Source organism: Eretmochelys imbricata, chromosome 8 (assembly GCF_965152235.1).
Source record: "Eretmochelys imbricata isolate rEreImb1 chromosome 8, rEreImb1.hap1, whole genome shotgun sequence".
NCBI classification, from domain to species: Eukaryota; Metazoa; Chordata; order Testudines; family Cheloniidae; genus Eretmochelys; species Eretmochelys imbricata.
This window is the reverse complement of record NC_135579.1, coordinates 19,037,473-19,053,522: the sequence shown is the minus strand read 5'-3', so window position 1 is coordinate 19,053,522 and position 16,050 is coordinate 19,037,473. Positions and strand designations below refer to the sequence as shown.

At 40.8% G+C, this 16,050-nt stretch overlaps 1 protein-coding gene across 2 annotated transcripts in view; it reads left to right on the top strand.

Annotated features, from left to right (window-relative positions):
• Positions 1-15,496, top strand: part of JAKMIP2 (janus kinase and microtubule interacting protein 2) — a 36,793-nt gene extending 21,297 nt beyond the window's left edge. Inside the window, exons 8-20 of one of the 2 annotated variants that reach the window (XM_077823973.1) lie at positions 78-197; positions 1,844-1,972; positions 2,803-2,886; positions 4,033-4,095; positions 4,865-4,963; positions 7,199-7,297; positions 7,916-7,969; positions 9,140-9,205; positions 10,016-10,084; positions 11,206-11,283; positions 12,501-12,704; positions 13,669-13,734; positions 15,446-15,496. In XM_077823973.1, the coding sequence (XP_077680099.1) occupies positions 78-197; positions 1,844-1,972; positions 2,803-2,886; positions 4,033-4,095; positions 4,865-4,963; positions 7,199-7,297; positions 7,916-7,969; positions 9,140-9,205; positions 10,016-10,084; positions 11,206-11,283; positions 12,501-12,704; positions 13,669-13,734; positions 15,446-15,496 (1,182 nt within the window). The remainder of the gene's footprint in view (positions 1-77; positions 198-1,843; positions 1,973-2,802; positions 2,887-4,032; positions 4,096-4,864; positions 4,964-7,198; positions 7,298-7,915; positions 7,970-9,139; positions 9,206-10,015; positions 10,085-11,205; positions 11,284-12,500; positions 12,705-13,668; positions 13,735-15,445) is intronic. The other variant, XM_077823974.1, reaches the window with a different exon arrangement.
• The last annotated feature ends 554 nt before the right edge of the window (positions 15,497-16,050 follow it).

Genomic DNA, 16,050 nt, shown 5'->3' with positions numbered 1-16,050 from the left:
TAACACTGCCCCATATATAACCCCATGCTGTTTGCCTCCAAAAGGGGTTCAGAAACCACATGTTCTTCCTGTTTTAGAGACATATAGTGGATACTGTTTTTGGCTACGATGATGACTCCTTGGACTCTGAAACCTCATCCATGGCCTCATTCAGAACAGACAGAACACCAGCAACCCCAGACGATGACCTGGATGAGGTAAGAATTGGTTGCCTCGCTATAATTGGAGCTAGATTTTGAAGAGAAATTAGTTCCCAAAACAAGCAGCCAGGGCCTCAGACATTGGGTGTACAATGGGTGCTGAGCTCTTCTGTCAATTTGGCCTCAGTTTTAGACATGGAGATCTTGAAAATCTAGCCCTGAGCTTTTTGGAAATCTATCCCCTAGAACCTGCAATAAGAATCACTAAATATGCAAATTATCTGTATTGTTAAGCTTAGGTTTCATTTCTTTCCAATTACTTTGTTGAAAAGTACTTGTAGTTGGTACTAGTCTGGCCAACCAGTTCATCAGTCACATCCACCAGGCAGAAAACTGAGCCCTGAATCAGTCCCTCTGGGTAGTTCCGCAAGCCTTGCTTTTCCCAGTTCACCTTGAATGTCCATGGCTCAATACTCCCCCATCAGTTTTTCAGAGTCCACAATTCTCTCCAGGCCCTGAAAGTTCCTTAACTGAGCATTGTACTTCCATTAGTAATGAACCACAGACACACTCACGTACTGACACCATGAGCCTCATCAGGGACAGAACACAGGGGCCTTCAGCACCAAAAGCAGAGAACGTACCACCTAAGCGAAAGTAGAGTTCGTTTGCCTGCCCGGTAGTGGAAGACAGGGGAAAATCCACTAGAGGAAGCCATGATCCCATGCACAAGCAAGCCCATGCACCACAACATGAATGATGCAGTCATTCCAGAAGGCACCAACAATGGGGCAGTGATTAGTACTTCTTGGGAAAAGATACCCAGGTAGAAAAACTTCCTGTCTGCTCACAGTCCTTCAAGCATTGTGCGGCAGGGTGGATGTTGGAGACAAAAACATTTTTTTGAATCTGTAGGTCTCATTGCTGATGCAAAAGGTAATGACAGGCCTTGAGCCAGAGTCTACTCTCACTTACGTCTGTGTCAATCTGGAATACTTCCACGGAAGTTAGTGAGCCATATTTACTACCCAGATCCCTCTGGCACGCGCAAGTCAAACTTGGTGCAGGAGGGTAGTAATATAATTTGCCCACACTTCCTGCTCTGCCAGGATGTACAGCCAGAAAGTAGGAGGGGCTAGCTGGGAAGGAGGCAGGGCCAGAACACCCAACGGATGTGCTAATTCAGCTGAATAAGCCCCAGCCTTATTCTAACACTATGCTCCGGGACACAAGGCAATGGCAGTCCCCCTCCAGGAGTGAATCTCTTCTCAGATTTAGATGCCCTTTCAGCGCATAGAGTGACAAATTGTATTTTCCTGTGCCTGAACGGGAGAGTCAAACCTTCTTAGTGATGTGGAGTTACTCTGGATTAACACCAGTGCCACTGAGAAACATGGTAGAAATCTACAAAACCTTGTGATCCAAGCAGCCCTGGTCTGTTTTCCTGACAACTTGCTAAATCTGATATAAAAGTAACTCCAGACCCCGATTAAAAATCCATAAACATTTTCGAAATTCCACACCTTTACCACCACTACAACACGCTCATTACAAATCTGTTTTGACTCAAGCACTTTGGTTTATAATACATGGTAAAGTTGGAAACCTACGTTGGCCACAATAAGCCACATTTTAGGCACTTCTCTCCTTTGCAATGCTCCTGTGTCTGCTGCTTGTACAGCACGTTCTTTCTGTTCATACAGAGTTTAGCAGCAGAAGAATCAGAGCTGCGATTTCGGCAGCTAACAAAGGAATACCAGGCCCTGCAGAGGGCATATGCATTACTGCAGGAACAGACTGGAGGCATCATAGATGCTGAAAGAGAAGCCAAGGTCAGTCTTTGTCTGGAGGGGCGGGTGCGTGTTCAACTGCAACTAGAAACTAGTGCATACAAACCTCCCAAAGAGAACATCAAAGTGGCATCTAAGACATGGTTGCTAAATGACAGTTTCACTCATTTTGCAGAGCATATTTAAAGGGGCAACATTATTTAAGATGGACACAATGGATGGACCCATAATATACTATTTACCTGCTGAGCCAGGAAAAATGGGTGATTCTGTAATTGGTACAGACAATTCCCCATTTTGTGCATCAGGGTGCACGTTTTTGCAGGCACAAAGGACACCTGTAGGTTTTTGTGGGTTCAAACATTTCATCTTCTTTTGAACATGGGTTTGAAAGTCTTTAACAGGTGGATGTAGTTATTCTGTAAAAGGTGCTAATTATCCAGTTTATATTAAATCTTCCAAGACTAAAAGATTTCCCATCTGTAGTGTGGGGATAATTTCTTTCTCCCACCTTTTTCCTATCTTGTCTATTTAGAATGTAATCTCTTCAGAGCAGGGACTGCTTCTTGCTGTGGTTTTGTACATTATCTAGCACAACAGAGCCCTGATCTTGGTTGGTACTACTGCAATACAATGAACAGCAATTATAAGTTTTGGGGCCTGATTCTCCACTGCCTCGGCCCTTGTGTCATGATTTATGCCAGTGTAAACCAAGTGTAAAATGGGCATAAAATGCAAACAAGTCAGACTCGTAGTGTTTTACATTCACTTTGTAGGAGGCCAGACTGCTGTGCTCAGTTTCCTATGCATTGAAAATCCAAAAAACTGTATTTCTGCTTGTTCCTATTTAATGATGTAACTGACTTTAACAGGCACAGGAGCAGCTCCAAGCAGAAGTCCAGAGGTATAAAGCAAAAATAGAAGATCTGGAAACAACTTTGGCACAAAAAGGACAGGTAGATGCTTCATAGTGGGTATTTTCTTTGTTGTTTTGGACTGTAGCTAATCTCTGCTTCTGCTCACATAGGCATGAATGCAGGCCATCAGAGGTCCTGGGTATAGTATCTTGTTTGCTTCACAAGTTTTGCAGGACAGTAGCTCAGCAAGCAGTTACTACTGTGGAGTACTGATGCTGCCAGGGCTGGGTTTAGACTTGTTAGTGCACAGGTGAGGATTAGATTACAGTTGTCCTTCAAGAGACCCTGGAGAATTTTTCGTAATGGTAGCCGCTAGCAAAATAAGTGCTTTGTGATCCCACTCCAGCTCAGAGAAAAGATATCAAAGAACACACATCACATCCTTTCTTGTCATGTTGAGAGGCAGAGACATTATTAACAATATTTCGCATTTCTATAACAAATTTTGGGTCTGATTTTATGCTGGTATCTCCATCAAAGTCAATGGAGTTGCTCCAGATTTATATTGATGTAACGGAGATCGGATTCTGGCCCTTGACTTTCAGATCTTTACAAAGCCTAATTACAGCTTATTTAAAGTCCTTTATAAATACATATTAATTAAACCTCAAAATCCCAAAGTAGCTAGGGGAGAGGGGGAATCACTTCACCCACCACTAAAATGCAGACTTCTGGGTAGAATTTCACATCTGTTTAACACCACACAGGATCACTGCAGAACAACTGAGGACAGGAAATTAACATTGACAATATTTGAAACTTCAGTGGGAATTTAGGTTGGTAGAAGGCTGGGTGGGACAATGAGATTAATATCTGTACTCTTACAAAATGTGCCATAGGAACCATGAGTGCTCATGATCCCATTGTACATCCCAATACCTGTTACAGCATGTCTGTGACTCCATCCTGGGGCATTGTTTCTATACTGGCTCAAAGGGAAGGAGCACCACATTCTAATGAAAAGACTTAATGGGTTCAGAAGCTTTGCTACTCATTTATAGATTAATACATTGTTATGAACATACAGCTACTATAGATTCTACCTCTGTTAGATAGAAAAAAGCCTATCACAGTAATATCCAACACTGCACATTTGTTAATCATGTTCAATTTCATGTGGACTCCCAGGCTAAGCACTGAAATAGTTACCCGATTATTATATAACAGTGTTACTTTACCAAACAGGATTCCCACTGGGTAGAAGATAAACAGCTTTTCATTAAGAGGAACCAGGAGCTTTTGGAAAAGGTAAGCTTTAAGGCCTCAGGTATTAGAGGTTTTTAGGGGGTACAATATGCATACACATTGTGGATGGAGAATTTGGTGCTTATGAATGTATTGAATGGTATGGACAGGCTCTGCTATTCTATTCCTAGGTTTAGTCACACAGGTCTTCATAGATAGGCCATGTCTGACAGGCACAGTCCCTACGGCAACATCACTACTGCAAGGCTGGGACAGGGACTGCCAATCATGTTACATTATGCTACGTCTTTACTGTTGCTATCTAAGGCTGGAGATTCTGATCCTGTGCTTAAAGTGACAAAACAGTGCTTCTAGAAATAAAAAGCATCCCTCCTTGTAGCATCAGTACTCTTTACTACGGGATATATATCGGGTACATTTGTCCAAAATGTCTACGTGACTTAGGAACCTATGTGATTGCCTTTCAATGGCACATAGGTTCCTAAATCACTTAAGTGTTTTTGAAAATGTTACTTATAATCTTTTAAACTGAGATTTTCAAAAGTGGCGAGGTACATAATTCCTTTGAAACTTCCAGCCATTGCCTTCAATGAGCTTTATAGAGTTTGTTTTCAAAGTTCATCTGTAAAATAAAGTTTGATCAAGTAAAACAGCAACTTTGGAAACATCTTCCTGTTTGGGGTTTTGCACCGTTTGAACCCTCTTTATTCTTTGAGCTGCCAGTTCCTATCTTTGCATTTTGGTTTGTTTTTGGAACAATCAGTGGTTTTGAAATGGCAGCACAAACCATTAATTCAAATATTTCTACTAGATAGAAAAACTGGAGGCAGACAACAGCCGATTGCAACAGGAGCTGCAGGATGCCAGGGACCAGAATGAACTGCTGGAGTTCCGGAATCTAGAGCTTGAAGTAAGAAACTGCAGTTTCTCATTCTCGGATGAACTGTTTGAGAGGCAGCAGTGTCTGACTATCGTTAGAGCAGGGGACTGAGAGTCAGGAGACATAGGTTCTAGTCAGAGGTGACATAGGGCAGGGGCATGCAGAGTCACATCCTCCCCCCACCCCACACAGATTTGCTGCTTGGCTTGTACTGAGCATGCTCACATGGACTGAGCGTGCTTAATAATATCTGCTAAAGCCAGTGCCCTCACTCTGACACCCCCCACCCGAATTGGAGGTATGGTTCTAGTCTTGTCTCTACTTCTGATTCACTGTGTAACTTCAGGCTTGTCACTTGACCTCTCTGTGTCTCAGTATCCCAATCTGTAAAATGAGGATAAGGAGATCCCCAGATAAAAGGCATTATACAAATGCAAATTATTGTCATTAGTGTTTCATAGATAGTAGTGTCAAAACCAGGACAGTGCCTGTGATGTCTTGTTCTGTGCTGGTACAATGCCTAGCACAATGGGGTCCTGGTCCTTACCTGGCACTACTGCAATACAAATAATAACTAATACAACAACAACAGAGTCTGCAGGCAGAAAGTACCCAGACTAGCCAAATCAAGTCCATGCTCTGCCATTTTAGAGGCACTATACCCCCCACTCAGGCCATCTCCACTTGCTGATCATCTCTTATTATGACTTTAACAAGAATCACCCAAGTTTATACACTTACTGAAGGGGATACTCTGACCATGGATAGGCCATGGAAGTTCAGGTTCAGTGTCACTCGTGGGAAGATGAGGAGGGTGACTCTGAGCCTATTCTGCCCTTTCTATTAGTGTGCCTGGATCTGGGTTTAGTTGTACTTACTCTGCTTTTGGAGTCCAAGAAAAATAATCCTGCCTTGCTTTGATTTTCCAGCCCCATCCCTGTTTTATTCTTCTGCTGTGGTTTTCAAGTAACATTTAGGGCTTCATTTGCTCACAAATCAGAGCTTATAGGTATCTCAATCCTTTCCTAACTCCCACAAAGAAGAGTTGTGACAGATCCTTTCTGATAAATCTTACAGACAGCCTCAGCTGTCAGCTGTGTTTCTGTTTGATATAAAACTAAATTGACAAATGGCTCAATTAAATGTCCCATAAACTAAAATACGTTTGCAAGTTAAATTTGGGGCCCACTCCACTCCCTCCTATGCATGATTGAAAGACTCACAGAAACCAGATAAGACATCTATATAAAATCTTTTTCCTCTTGGCCTGAGTCCCATAGAGCTGGACAAGTATTGCAAAATATGTTCAGTGAATAGTCATACAAATTATTAAATGGATCAATTTGTTGTGTTCATGCTTACTTTGAAATTACTTTCCACAAACATTATAGGGAATGAGTTTGCAGGGAGGAATATTTGCAGGAACAGCAAATTTTAACAAAGTAATGGAGTTTTAATGTGAGTATTCTCACCAGAAACCTGATTCTAGGGCTATGTCTACACAACAGCTGGGAGGGTTCTTCCCAACATGGGAAGACAGACATGCACCGGCTCTACTCAAACTCACTCACTAAAAATAGCAATACAGCCACTGCAGAATCGGGGGTGACTCAGGCCAGTCACCTGAGTACGTACCCAAGGGGTTCAGTGTGTTTGTACTTGGGCAGCTCACCCCAGCTGCTGTCTGGGCTACCGGGAGAACACTGCTGGTTTTAACACGCTAGCTTGAGCAGAGCTAGCGCATGTCTGTTTAGCCATGCTGGGAAGCGCCCTTCCAGCTGCAGTGTAAACATACCCTAAGAGTTCCACTCATCTAATCAGGGGTTAGCAACATAGCCTGGGATCACATGTCCAACCAAATTAATCAGCACCGCTTGAATTTTGAATATTTTCAGAACCTATAGACCAAGAATTATTCACCACCATTATTTGGAAAATAATTTTGGATTACAAATAAATCTAATGAGATAATGAGCTGCTCCCAAGCAATTTGAAATCAGACAAAAGAGACAAAATCCATCAAATACATTATTTGCTGCCAAATATTTGCCTGGGACTGGAATCCCATACCACTTAGCACACTGCATTTTTTTCAGCCTTAGCTAAATTATAATGCAATTACTTTTGACTTTTTTATGAGGTAAAGAATTGACACACTGCAAGGCATGATAAACCAGACAGTGAATGTGTTATCTGATCACTCGATGTTCTACATAGCTTATTCATTCTAAAACATTCTCCTGTGCATTTCCAATATGTTTAAAGGAAAGAGAAAGACGGTCCCCACCATTTAATCTCCAAATCCACCCATTCTCAGATGGTGTAAGCGCTCTGCAGATCTACTGTATGAAGGAAGGTGTCAAGGTATGTTAACATTACTATAGGCAGAGCTTTCAGCTCCACCTTTAACTAAGGTTGCCCAGCATTTCCCATTATGAGACCCTGTTTTCTGTTGTTTATTACTTTGCCAAACTTTAACCATGTGGCCTGAGTATTAAGTAAGAACTTGTCTACACAGACACATCCAGGAAAATTAATTAAAGATGTGACTTTGAAGTGGGTTAGTTAAACCACATTAAATCCCTCTGTGGATGCTATTATTCAGAATTAAAGTGTCCTTTAATTTATTATGGTTTATCTTAATTCACTTAATTCTGAATGACGGTGTTCACACAGGGGTTTTAACTAATCCACTTCAAAGTCATACTTTTCATCAATTTGGATTAGTTTTCCTGGATGTCCCCATGTAGACACGCCCTAAGAGTTCAAGATGGCTCAGGGGGAATAGGATCCAGACCCATATTGGTAATCACTGGTTCAGAGTCAGCTGAAATCAGCAGTGTCTGAAAATCATTACTATCTCGTGGCTGACTATTTGCTATTACAAAATGTTTTGTTGATCTCGGTCCTGTTCCCAGGGGCCAGATACCACCACCATGATTAAACATGCATCTGACACCTTTATGTTATTCTGTGTTGTAGGATGTCAGCATTCCAGACCTCATAAAGCAGTTAGACATCTTGGGTGACAACGGGGTAAGTCAGAGTCCTGGCTAGCTTTCCTGGTAGGCTGTAAAGTAGCACCAGTAAAATTGGAGAAAAGTATGACAGTATATTTACTGTAAGATTATGTGTTAAAGAGTCAGGTTATAAGGATCATTCTAATAAAGGGTCTTGTTAGTTAATTTCCAGCAGTTAAGGGTTTGGGGGAGCTGGGGCATCTGGGTATTGGTAATTGGATATTGAGCCTTTAATCTCTGAGTCACCAAACTGAATATAGCTCCAGTCTAACTGTTATTGGTATTTGACAGTCATTTGGTAGCCTGTGTGAATTGAATTGGTGGTCTGAGCTGACCACATCTCAATTAGCCTTATGGTACCCCTACTGGCAACTTCAGGAGACAGACCAGGAATTAAATGGGCAGGAATATACATTATACCATGGACCCTGAGCCTGTCAGAACATGGAGGAGGGTGTTTTCAAAGGGCTTTGTAAAGGAGGGTCACAGTGCTGCTGCCTATTTAGTCCCTGCTATATAGATAAACAGACGTCAATTCCCAGGACTGTCAAACTAGCCCCTTTTGACAGCACTAAATTCACTTTAAGAAACTGTATAGGAAATTCAAATGAAAGCAATATCAGTACCTACTCAGCTGTGGACCTCACTCATGCTGGTGTAAATCAGAAGTAAATCCACTAATTCCAACGAAGTTACACCAGTGTAAATTAACCAATGTAACTGAGGGGAGAATCAGCCCATCCTGCTAATAAGGAGTCTAGTTTTATTCTGCATTTCACATCACATACCTTTGGATTGGAATGTCCAGTCAGTCTGCACAGGTTAGCATTATGCAGAAAGGTAAGAGTCGTCACCTTTCCCAAGGTAGGATAGAATTTTCAAAGGGTCCTTAGGGAGCTAGACACCCAGCTCCTATTGAATTTACATGGGATTTGGACACCTCACTTGGTCAGGTTCCTTTGAAGAGCCTAGCTATAAATAACCAATAGTCTGTATACTCTGTATTTATTGACACCTGTTAATGTGTTTGTTTGTTTGTGTAATGCTCTGTGCAATACACGACAGAGTTCCATGCAAACTGTGGAAAGTGAGAACAGAATGTGGATTTTCTTCTAACAATATAAATATGCTTTTAGAAAACTGCTATCCCTTCCTTAGCTTGGTTTTCTTCTTTTTCACTTTACAGAATTTAAGAAATGAAGAGCAAGTGGCTATAATTCAAGCTAGCACTGTGTTATCCTTGGCAGAAAAGGTACAATTTCTGTGGTGCTTGTCTCTCAAGTATATGCACTATTTAAGGCCTATTCTACAGTAAAAAAGGCTTGCTGGAATACTTTTGCTGGCATAGCTTATACTGTTTCCCCAAAGCCAATAAGCTGTCCCAACAAATGCACTTTATTGCGGGTATAATTGCATCCACACTAGAAAAGGTGCCTGTATAGAACTGATATAAAAGAATCACACCCTCACTGACATTACCATACCTGAAGAAGTTTCTAGTCTATCTCTATCCTAAGCTATGAATTTAGATCTGTAACAAATGCAGCTTCCACACTATATGTAAGTAGTGACTGTAAACTTTATAGAGGAAAGTTATGCAAAGCCATCAACCATATATGGTCAAACTAGCAATGGACTGGAAGGCTGGGATTCTCTAAGCCACCTAAGGAATATAGACACACAATTCCCATTGAAGTAAATAGGAACTGTGTGTCAAAACCTCCTACTTGGTTCTGAAAAATCTCATCTGAAATATTTCTGTTTAAACTGATTTGTTTTTGCAGCTCAGATAAAAGGGGTGACAAAGGAGAGAGAGGTATAATTCGAGCATAGCCAGCTCTATGCCACTCAGGAGTTCCCCCTATGCCTATGGAATTTCCAAGTAGCTGTCAAAGCCATCTGTAAAGCTATTTTGTGCCACACCCTTAGTAAGGGGCTCTGGCCTTCTGGTTACTGAAGTCAGGCAAAATAGAGGGGAAGCATTTCGGCAGGGTCCTGTTTGTCACTGGGCACTTTAGTTGCAAGTGCTGTGGGTTACAGCTCTGTGTTTTGCACCCTCTAGTGGATCCAGCAGATTGAAGGTGCTGAAGCAGCTCTACACCAGAAGATGATGGAACTGGAAAGTGACATGGTAGGCAAACGTTTTTGATATGTATCTATAACAAACCACTGAATATTTCAAAATATTTGATGTCTCAGAGAGTCAGAAAAAATAATCTTTTAGCAAATAAAATGAATTATATCTTCTTGATCAGTGGTGAATCCATAACATTGTTATTAATTTTCTTTGCATTTAATAATTGTGAGAGCGTGAAGTGGGATTTTTCATGATTAAATGCTATCAATGTTCATCTCTGATCCTGTCTTTTTTTCACCTTTACATGGTGCTAATTGGATATTATTATGGATATAGGGCCCAGAGTTTGCTGGGTGCTTTTCAGGCAGGCAAATAGTCATGATTCTTGCCTCACAGCGTTTACAGACAAATACATGGCATGTATCAACTGGCACTGAGAAATTTAAGTAGAAAAAAAACCCTGAATTGTAACACTATGTTGTTTAAACACACTTTAAATCAAGGGTTATCAATTGTTTTTTGCAAAGGTCCAAATTTCTTGGTCAAGGTATAGACAAGGTCAAGACTCTAGAGAAAATAATACATAATAAATAATAATAATAATAATAATAAGTAAATAAAAAGATTTTGAAGTATGTTCAAAAGCATCTGGTGACCCAGATTTGGCCCACGGTCTGCCTCTTGACTACTCCTGCTTTAAATCCTTAATATTTTAAAGGCAAGGCGTTCATAGCTGAATTGTGCTTAGTATAACTACAGCAAGGTCAGGATTTGGCTTCTCTCTTAGTCTCCTTAACTGGAGGAAGTAATATACCTAAAAGATGAACAAGTTTGCATGGACTGTAAAGTAATCATAATGGTTCAAATTGTGCTCTTAGTAACGCTGGTCTAATTCTGAGCAATTCCACAGAAGACAACAAAGTCATTCTGGAGTTACTCCAGTATAGACCAGAGCACATTTCTACTCTATTACCTTACCAAAGCAAACATAATTGTTTTTCCTTCAGACTTCGCTAGATAGTAATCTGATATTAACAACCATGCAAAGTCTCCATTACTGACAGATCTCATAAATTCTTGCTCCCATCAGACATCTGTGGTTGATCAAATAATACTTTCCATGGCATGTCAACTAACAAATTCATTTTTTCTGTCAAAATTATTGTTCATTGTAGGAGCAGTTTTGCAAAATAAAAGGTTATTTGGAGGAAGAATTAGACTACAGGAAGCAAGCTCTTGACCAGGCATACATGGTATGTACAAGGAAAATGCTACAGCACACACCATAACACGACACAGATTCTGGGGGGAGAGAGGGTTTTGCACATCCTTCCTAACTTTTTCATATCTGCCTTTCTCCATGCTGCTAAACCACCACCTTGCAGTCTGCACAGCCTCAACATGGTACTTGGCCTCTTCACATCATGAGAAGCTGGATACTCTAAAGTAGAAACTCTTCCTAGTTAACAGTAGATGTCCTTCATTAGAGTCACCTTGCCCAGTTGGAGTCTTGCAGACAACCAGAACTAGACATGTGCAGGAATATTTAAATATCTCCTTTAGTGAAAGTCAGAGTGCAGGGGTGGCCAAACTGCGGCTCGCGAGCCACATGCAGCTCTTTTACAGTTAAAATGTGGTTCGCGTAGCCCCCTACGTCCCCATTCTCCATCTACCAGACTGGGCGGGAGCTCGGGATCGCTGCCTTGCAGTGGGATGGTGGGGTAGGGGAAGGGGGGTCTCAGGGCTTCAGCAGGAGCAGGGCTGAAGCCCTGAGCCCTGGCAGGTGCACCTAGGTCTCGGACTTCTGACGATTGTCATATGCAGCTTGGAGGGTCAATAAGTTTGGCCATCCCTGTCATAGTGAGAAGATAGTATACCAAATTGCAACCGATTTTATTAGAAAATACCAGCCCAGCAAAATCTGTTGTATACAGGGTTTATACCTGCTGAGTGCAGCTTTGAAGTGTTTCGTGTATAAGAGGAAAGGATAAAGTGATGAGCTACCCAACCCTGCATTAATGAACATGTTCATGTATTAGCAAGACTAAGACTCAAGAGAGAAATCTGTATCCTGGCTGTATGCTGATCTTTCACCCTTATTCCTTTTTAACAGAGATGGTCAAAACAATTCAAAATGTAAATGTCAATGAAATTTTCCTCAGTATTTTGATTTGTGCTTTTAGAAAAAACTGGTGAAAATGCTCATGAAAATTCCATCCCAGTTTTGACCAGCACCATAGCGGTTTGAAACATTTCACAATTATGAATTTCAATGAAAACATTCAATGGACATTTTTTGCCGAAACATTGAAACATTTTTGAGCAGCTCTGCTTTTTAATCTTGCACACACGTATACCTAGGAAGCTTCTTGTATGTATGTAGACGCCTGAATCTACGACCAGAAAAAATCCCAGCTATATTTAGTACAATGTTCCATCTCTAACCAACTTTTGGTGTTCCATCAACTAGAGAATCCAGGAGCTTGAAGCTACCTTGTACAATGCTTTGCAGCAAGAAACGGTGATAAAGTTTGGGGAACTGCTAAGTGAAAAGCAACAGGAGGAGCTGAGGACAGCTGTAGAAAAGTTAAGACGGCAGATGCTGAGGAAAAGCAGAGAATACGACTGCCAGATTCTTCAGGAGAGGATGGAGCTGCTACAGCAGGCACATCAGGTAGTGCACAAGGACCAAGATCTTAGAACAAATACGTCCATATTGTTTTGCTGTGTAAGAATTCAGATTATGGTCTAATGTTTCTCCCTAGTTTATGAGAGATCCTGGTTCAGTTGGCCTGGTTTTCACTGCTGAGGTTGTCTAGGGCATATAAATACCTGCGCTATGCATGCAAATGCAGGTTTCACTATCTTCTTTATGGAGGCTGTGGGAATATGTTGCCTCTTAAAGTTCAAAACCTAACAACTCTCTCTTCCGATTTACTGTTTCATGAATCTAGCCTCATAGCACAAATCTCAAACATAAGTTATTGGGCTCAGTGCAGGAGTGACTGGATGAAATTCTCTGTTATGAAGGTCAGACTGATGATCTAATGGCCCCTTCTGGCCTTAAAATCAAAAGTGATTTTAAAGAGTATCCTACGATACGTAACAGTATCAGTGTCAGCTATGAACAGTGCACAGATAAGACCGACTTGCATAAATGCTGGAACTAGGGGTCACACTCCCTGGTTGAAGTGGTTTCCATTATATACGGGGGTTACAGTTTGGTTCAATGGCTCTCAGTCCCCCCACAATAAAAATTGTTCCAGCACTTTGATGACATTCTTCAAATAGGTGGTGAATGGGATTTTCTTTCTAATCTCTTCTGTTCCTCCGCTCCCAAAGTGGGCAGTTGCTAATTAATCTCTCTGGGACATAATCATTGCATTTAACGCCTTTCATTTTCAGAGATCAGTGTGCACTGATGTGGGCCATGGCAAATCAAGGGGTGGCAGAGGAGGAATAGTGGTGACAAAGGATTTTATGCCAATGCAGAACTGGCTGGATTTCTTAGTTGTTCATTTCCAGGATCTTTAAAATTTGCCCCAGCTGGGTGATTTGTTCAGCTGAGCAAAACAGTTAACATTTTCTCGTCTGTGCATTCAGAGTCTGGAGTTGGTTTGTTTGCTTTTTATTTCTAGAGGATCCGAGATTTAGAAGATAAAACTGATGTCCAGAAGAGACAGATCAAGGACCTAGAGGAAAAGGTTGGTTGTTTTACAGATTTTAAAAGAATCAGATCAGCTTTATTGGGTCTGAGACAATTTTTTTAGACTAAAAATCATAAAAGTATTTGCTGACCTAACTGAACTATGTTAGTGTCTCTCTTTCCACTTCATTTTCTTTCCATTTTATGTCTTTCATTATATCTAGACAATCTCAGATCTGTTTTTCCCCTTCCTGCAAACTCTCTACTCCCTTTAGGAAACAATATTTTTCTATAAAATTATAAACATCTTATTTAAAATATGATTATGTAGCAAATTATGTTGAGGCAAATGCTGAGGCCCTTACTCAGTCATTACACAAGACTCTTTATATGCAGGCAAAACTCCCATTGAAACCAAGGTGAGTTTTGCCAACATTAAGAATTGAATGAAACTGAGTTAAGATTTCCAGATTGTACCCCTCAGTCATACAAGTTTAGGGCCAGATTCTGATACCATTACCCATGTTGAAACCAGTGGGGACTAGCGTAAGATACAACACAATATGACTAAGGGTACCAGAATCCTGCCCCATTACTGAACTGTGACATCAAAAGAAACTGAAGATTTTTTGCTTATTGACTTTGTTTATACATTCCTGAAGTGAAATGCAATGGGCCTAATCACAGGCTCACTGCAGTCAAAGCAACTGAGACCCAGAATGCAGTAGGCAGTCAACTAATTCAAAAGTTGCTAAACGGCTAGAAGATGATCCCACCTCCTGTGCCTGATGATTAAATAAAGTTTTTTGTGGATCTAATGCTCATTTTTGCCTTCACAACTTCCTTTAAACTATGTCTAAAGGAACATGACCAATTTACTTAACAAGCAAAACAAAGCATAATAAAGAAAAAATCTCAGGGGCATTGAAACTGTGACAGTAGCCAGTTCTTCCCCAAAAAACATCTAGTCTAACAGTAATCCGATTAATAATGGAATAAACATATATTTTAACCCCTTAGCTACACACATTCTTCTTTTTCCACTTTGCTGCCAAAGTTTCAGTGATGGTTCAATAGAAATCAAGGGCATGTGCAAGAGTATATAATACATTCACAAGCAGAAAATGGATCAAAAATTGGGAGTGTATTACGTTGTAACCTTTGATTTAAAAAACAAAACAAAATTTGTGAGAATTTCAATGGAGAACTGTGATGGAAGACATTAGGATGGCCACATTTTCAAACCACAAAAATTCTCCTCCCACTAGAAGAGCAAGGATCATGATGGAAGAGATCCAAGAGTCAGTTATTAATAGTTCAGTATGAGGGACATGTCTGATTAAGGTCAGTGTTACATCATGTATCCATGATCTTAGCATGTTTACTAGTATGGATAGTGGGCACCATTTTAGAAACCAGATGCCAGATGCTCAGTTGGTATAAATCAGCACCAGTTTGTGACTTCAGCGACTCTACATTGATTTACACCAGCAGAAGATCTGGCCCAGTGTTGCCATGTGGTGTTGGATGCATTCATTTTGCTGATGAGTTAAAAAAAAATGATACAGTCTAGTTTTTTCACACCAGGAAGAGGGGTTGGTATTTGCAGACACAACTGGAAAACATGTTTTCTGCATGCGTAATTATTTCAGGTCTCATGCTAAACTGAGTTTATCATTGTCATATGAATTGCAAAGAGAACTAGCTCTGACCCGTAAGACAGTACAGCAAGATTTTTTTTTTACATAATCTTCTTTTTTCTTCTGCAGTTTCTGTTTCTATTCTTGTTCTTCTCTCTTGCCTTTATTCTTTGGCCTTGATGTCAATGTGCCTCTTGGAAAGGTAAGGTCGCTTCACATATTTCCATGAAACTAGTGTTTGTCCCATAGATTCTTATGAAATGAAGGCTACATCCTCAGTTGGTATAAGTTGATCTGGGTACACTGACTTCAGTGGTGTTATGTCAGTTTACACTAGCTGAGGGTCTGCCTTGAGTTTTTAAACTTAACGGTCTCCAGATCACAGAAGGAAGGATGGCAGTCTTGTGCTTAAGGTACAGGACTATCAAGCAGCTATCATGTTTGGTTGCTCTCCATGTCTTTGTTGCCTCCAGACTGGATTACTGCAATGCACTGTTCAGGACACCACCTGAAGAAATTCAAAGTGGGACTGCACAGGGAACATATTTCACCAGTTCCGCATTTCGCACTGCCTTACATAATTCATTTCAGGTGCAATTCAAGATGTTGGTTATAACTTATAAGCCCTTTATGCCTTGAATCCTGTGTGTCTGAGAAAAGCCTCTCTCAACCTCTGTGTAGCTGAGAGAAGCCTCATGCTCAGCCCTAGCAGCTGAGATCAACTGAGAAGCTCA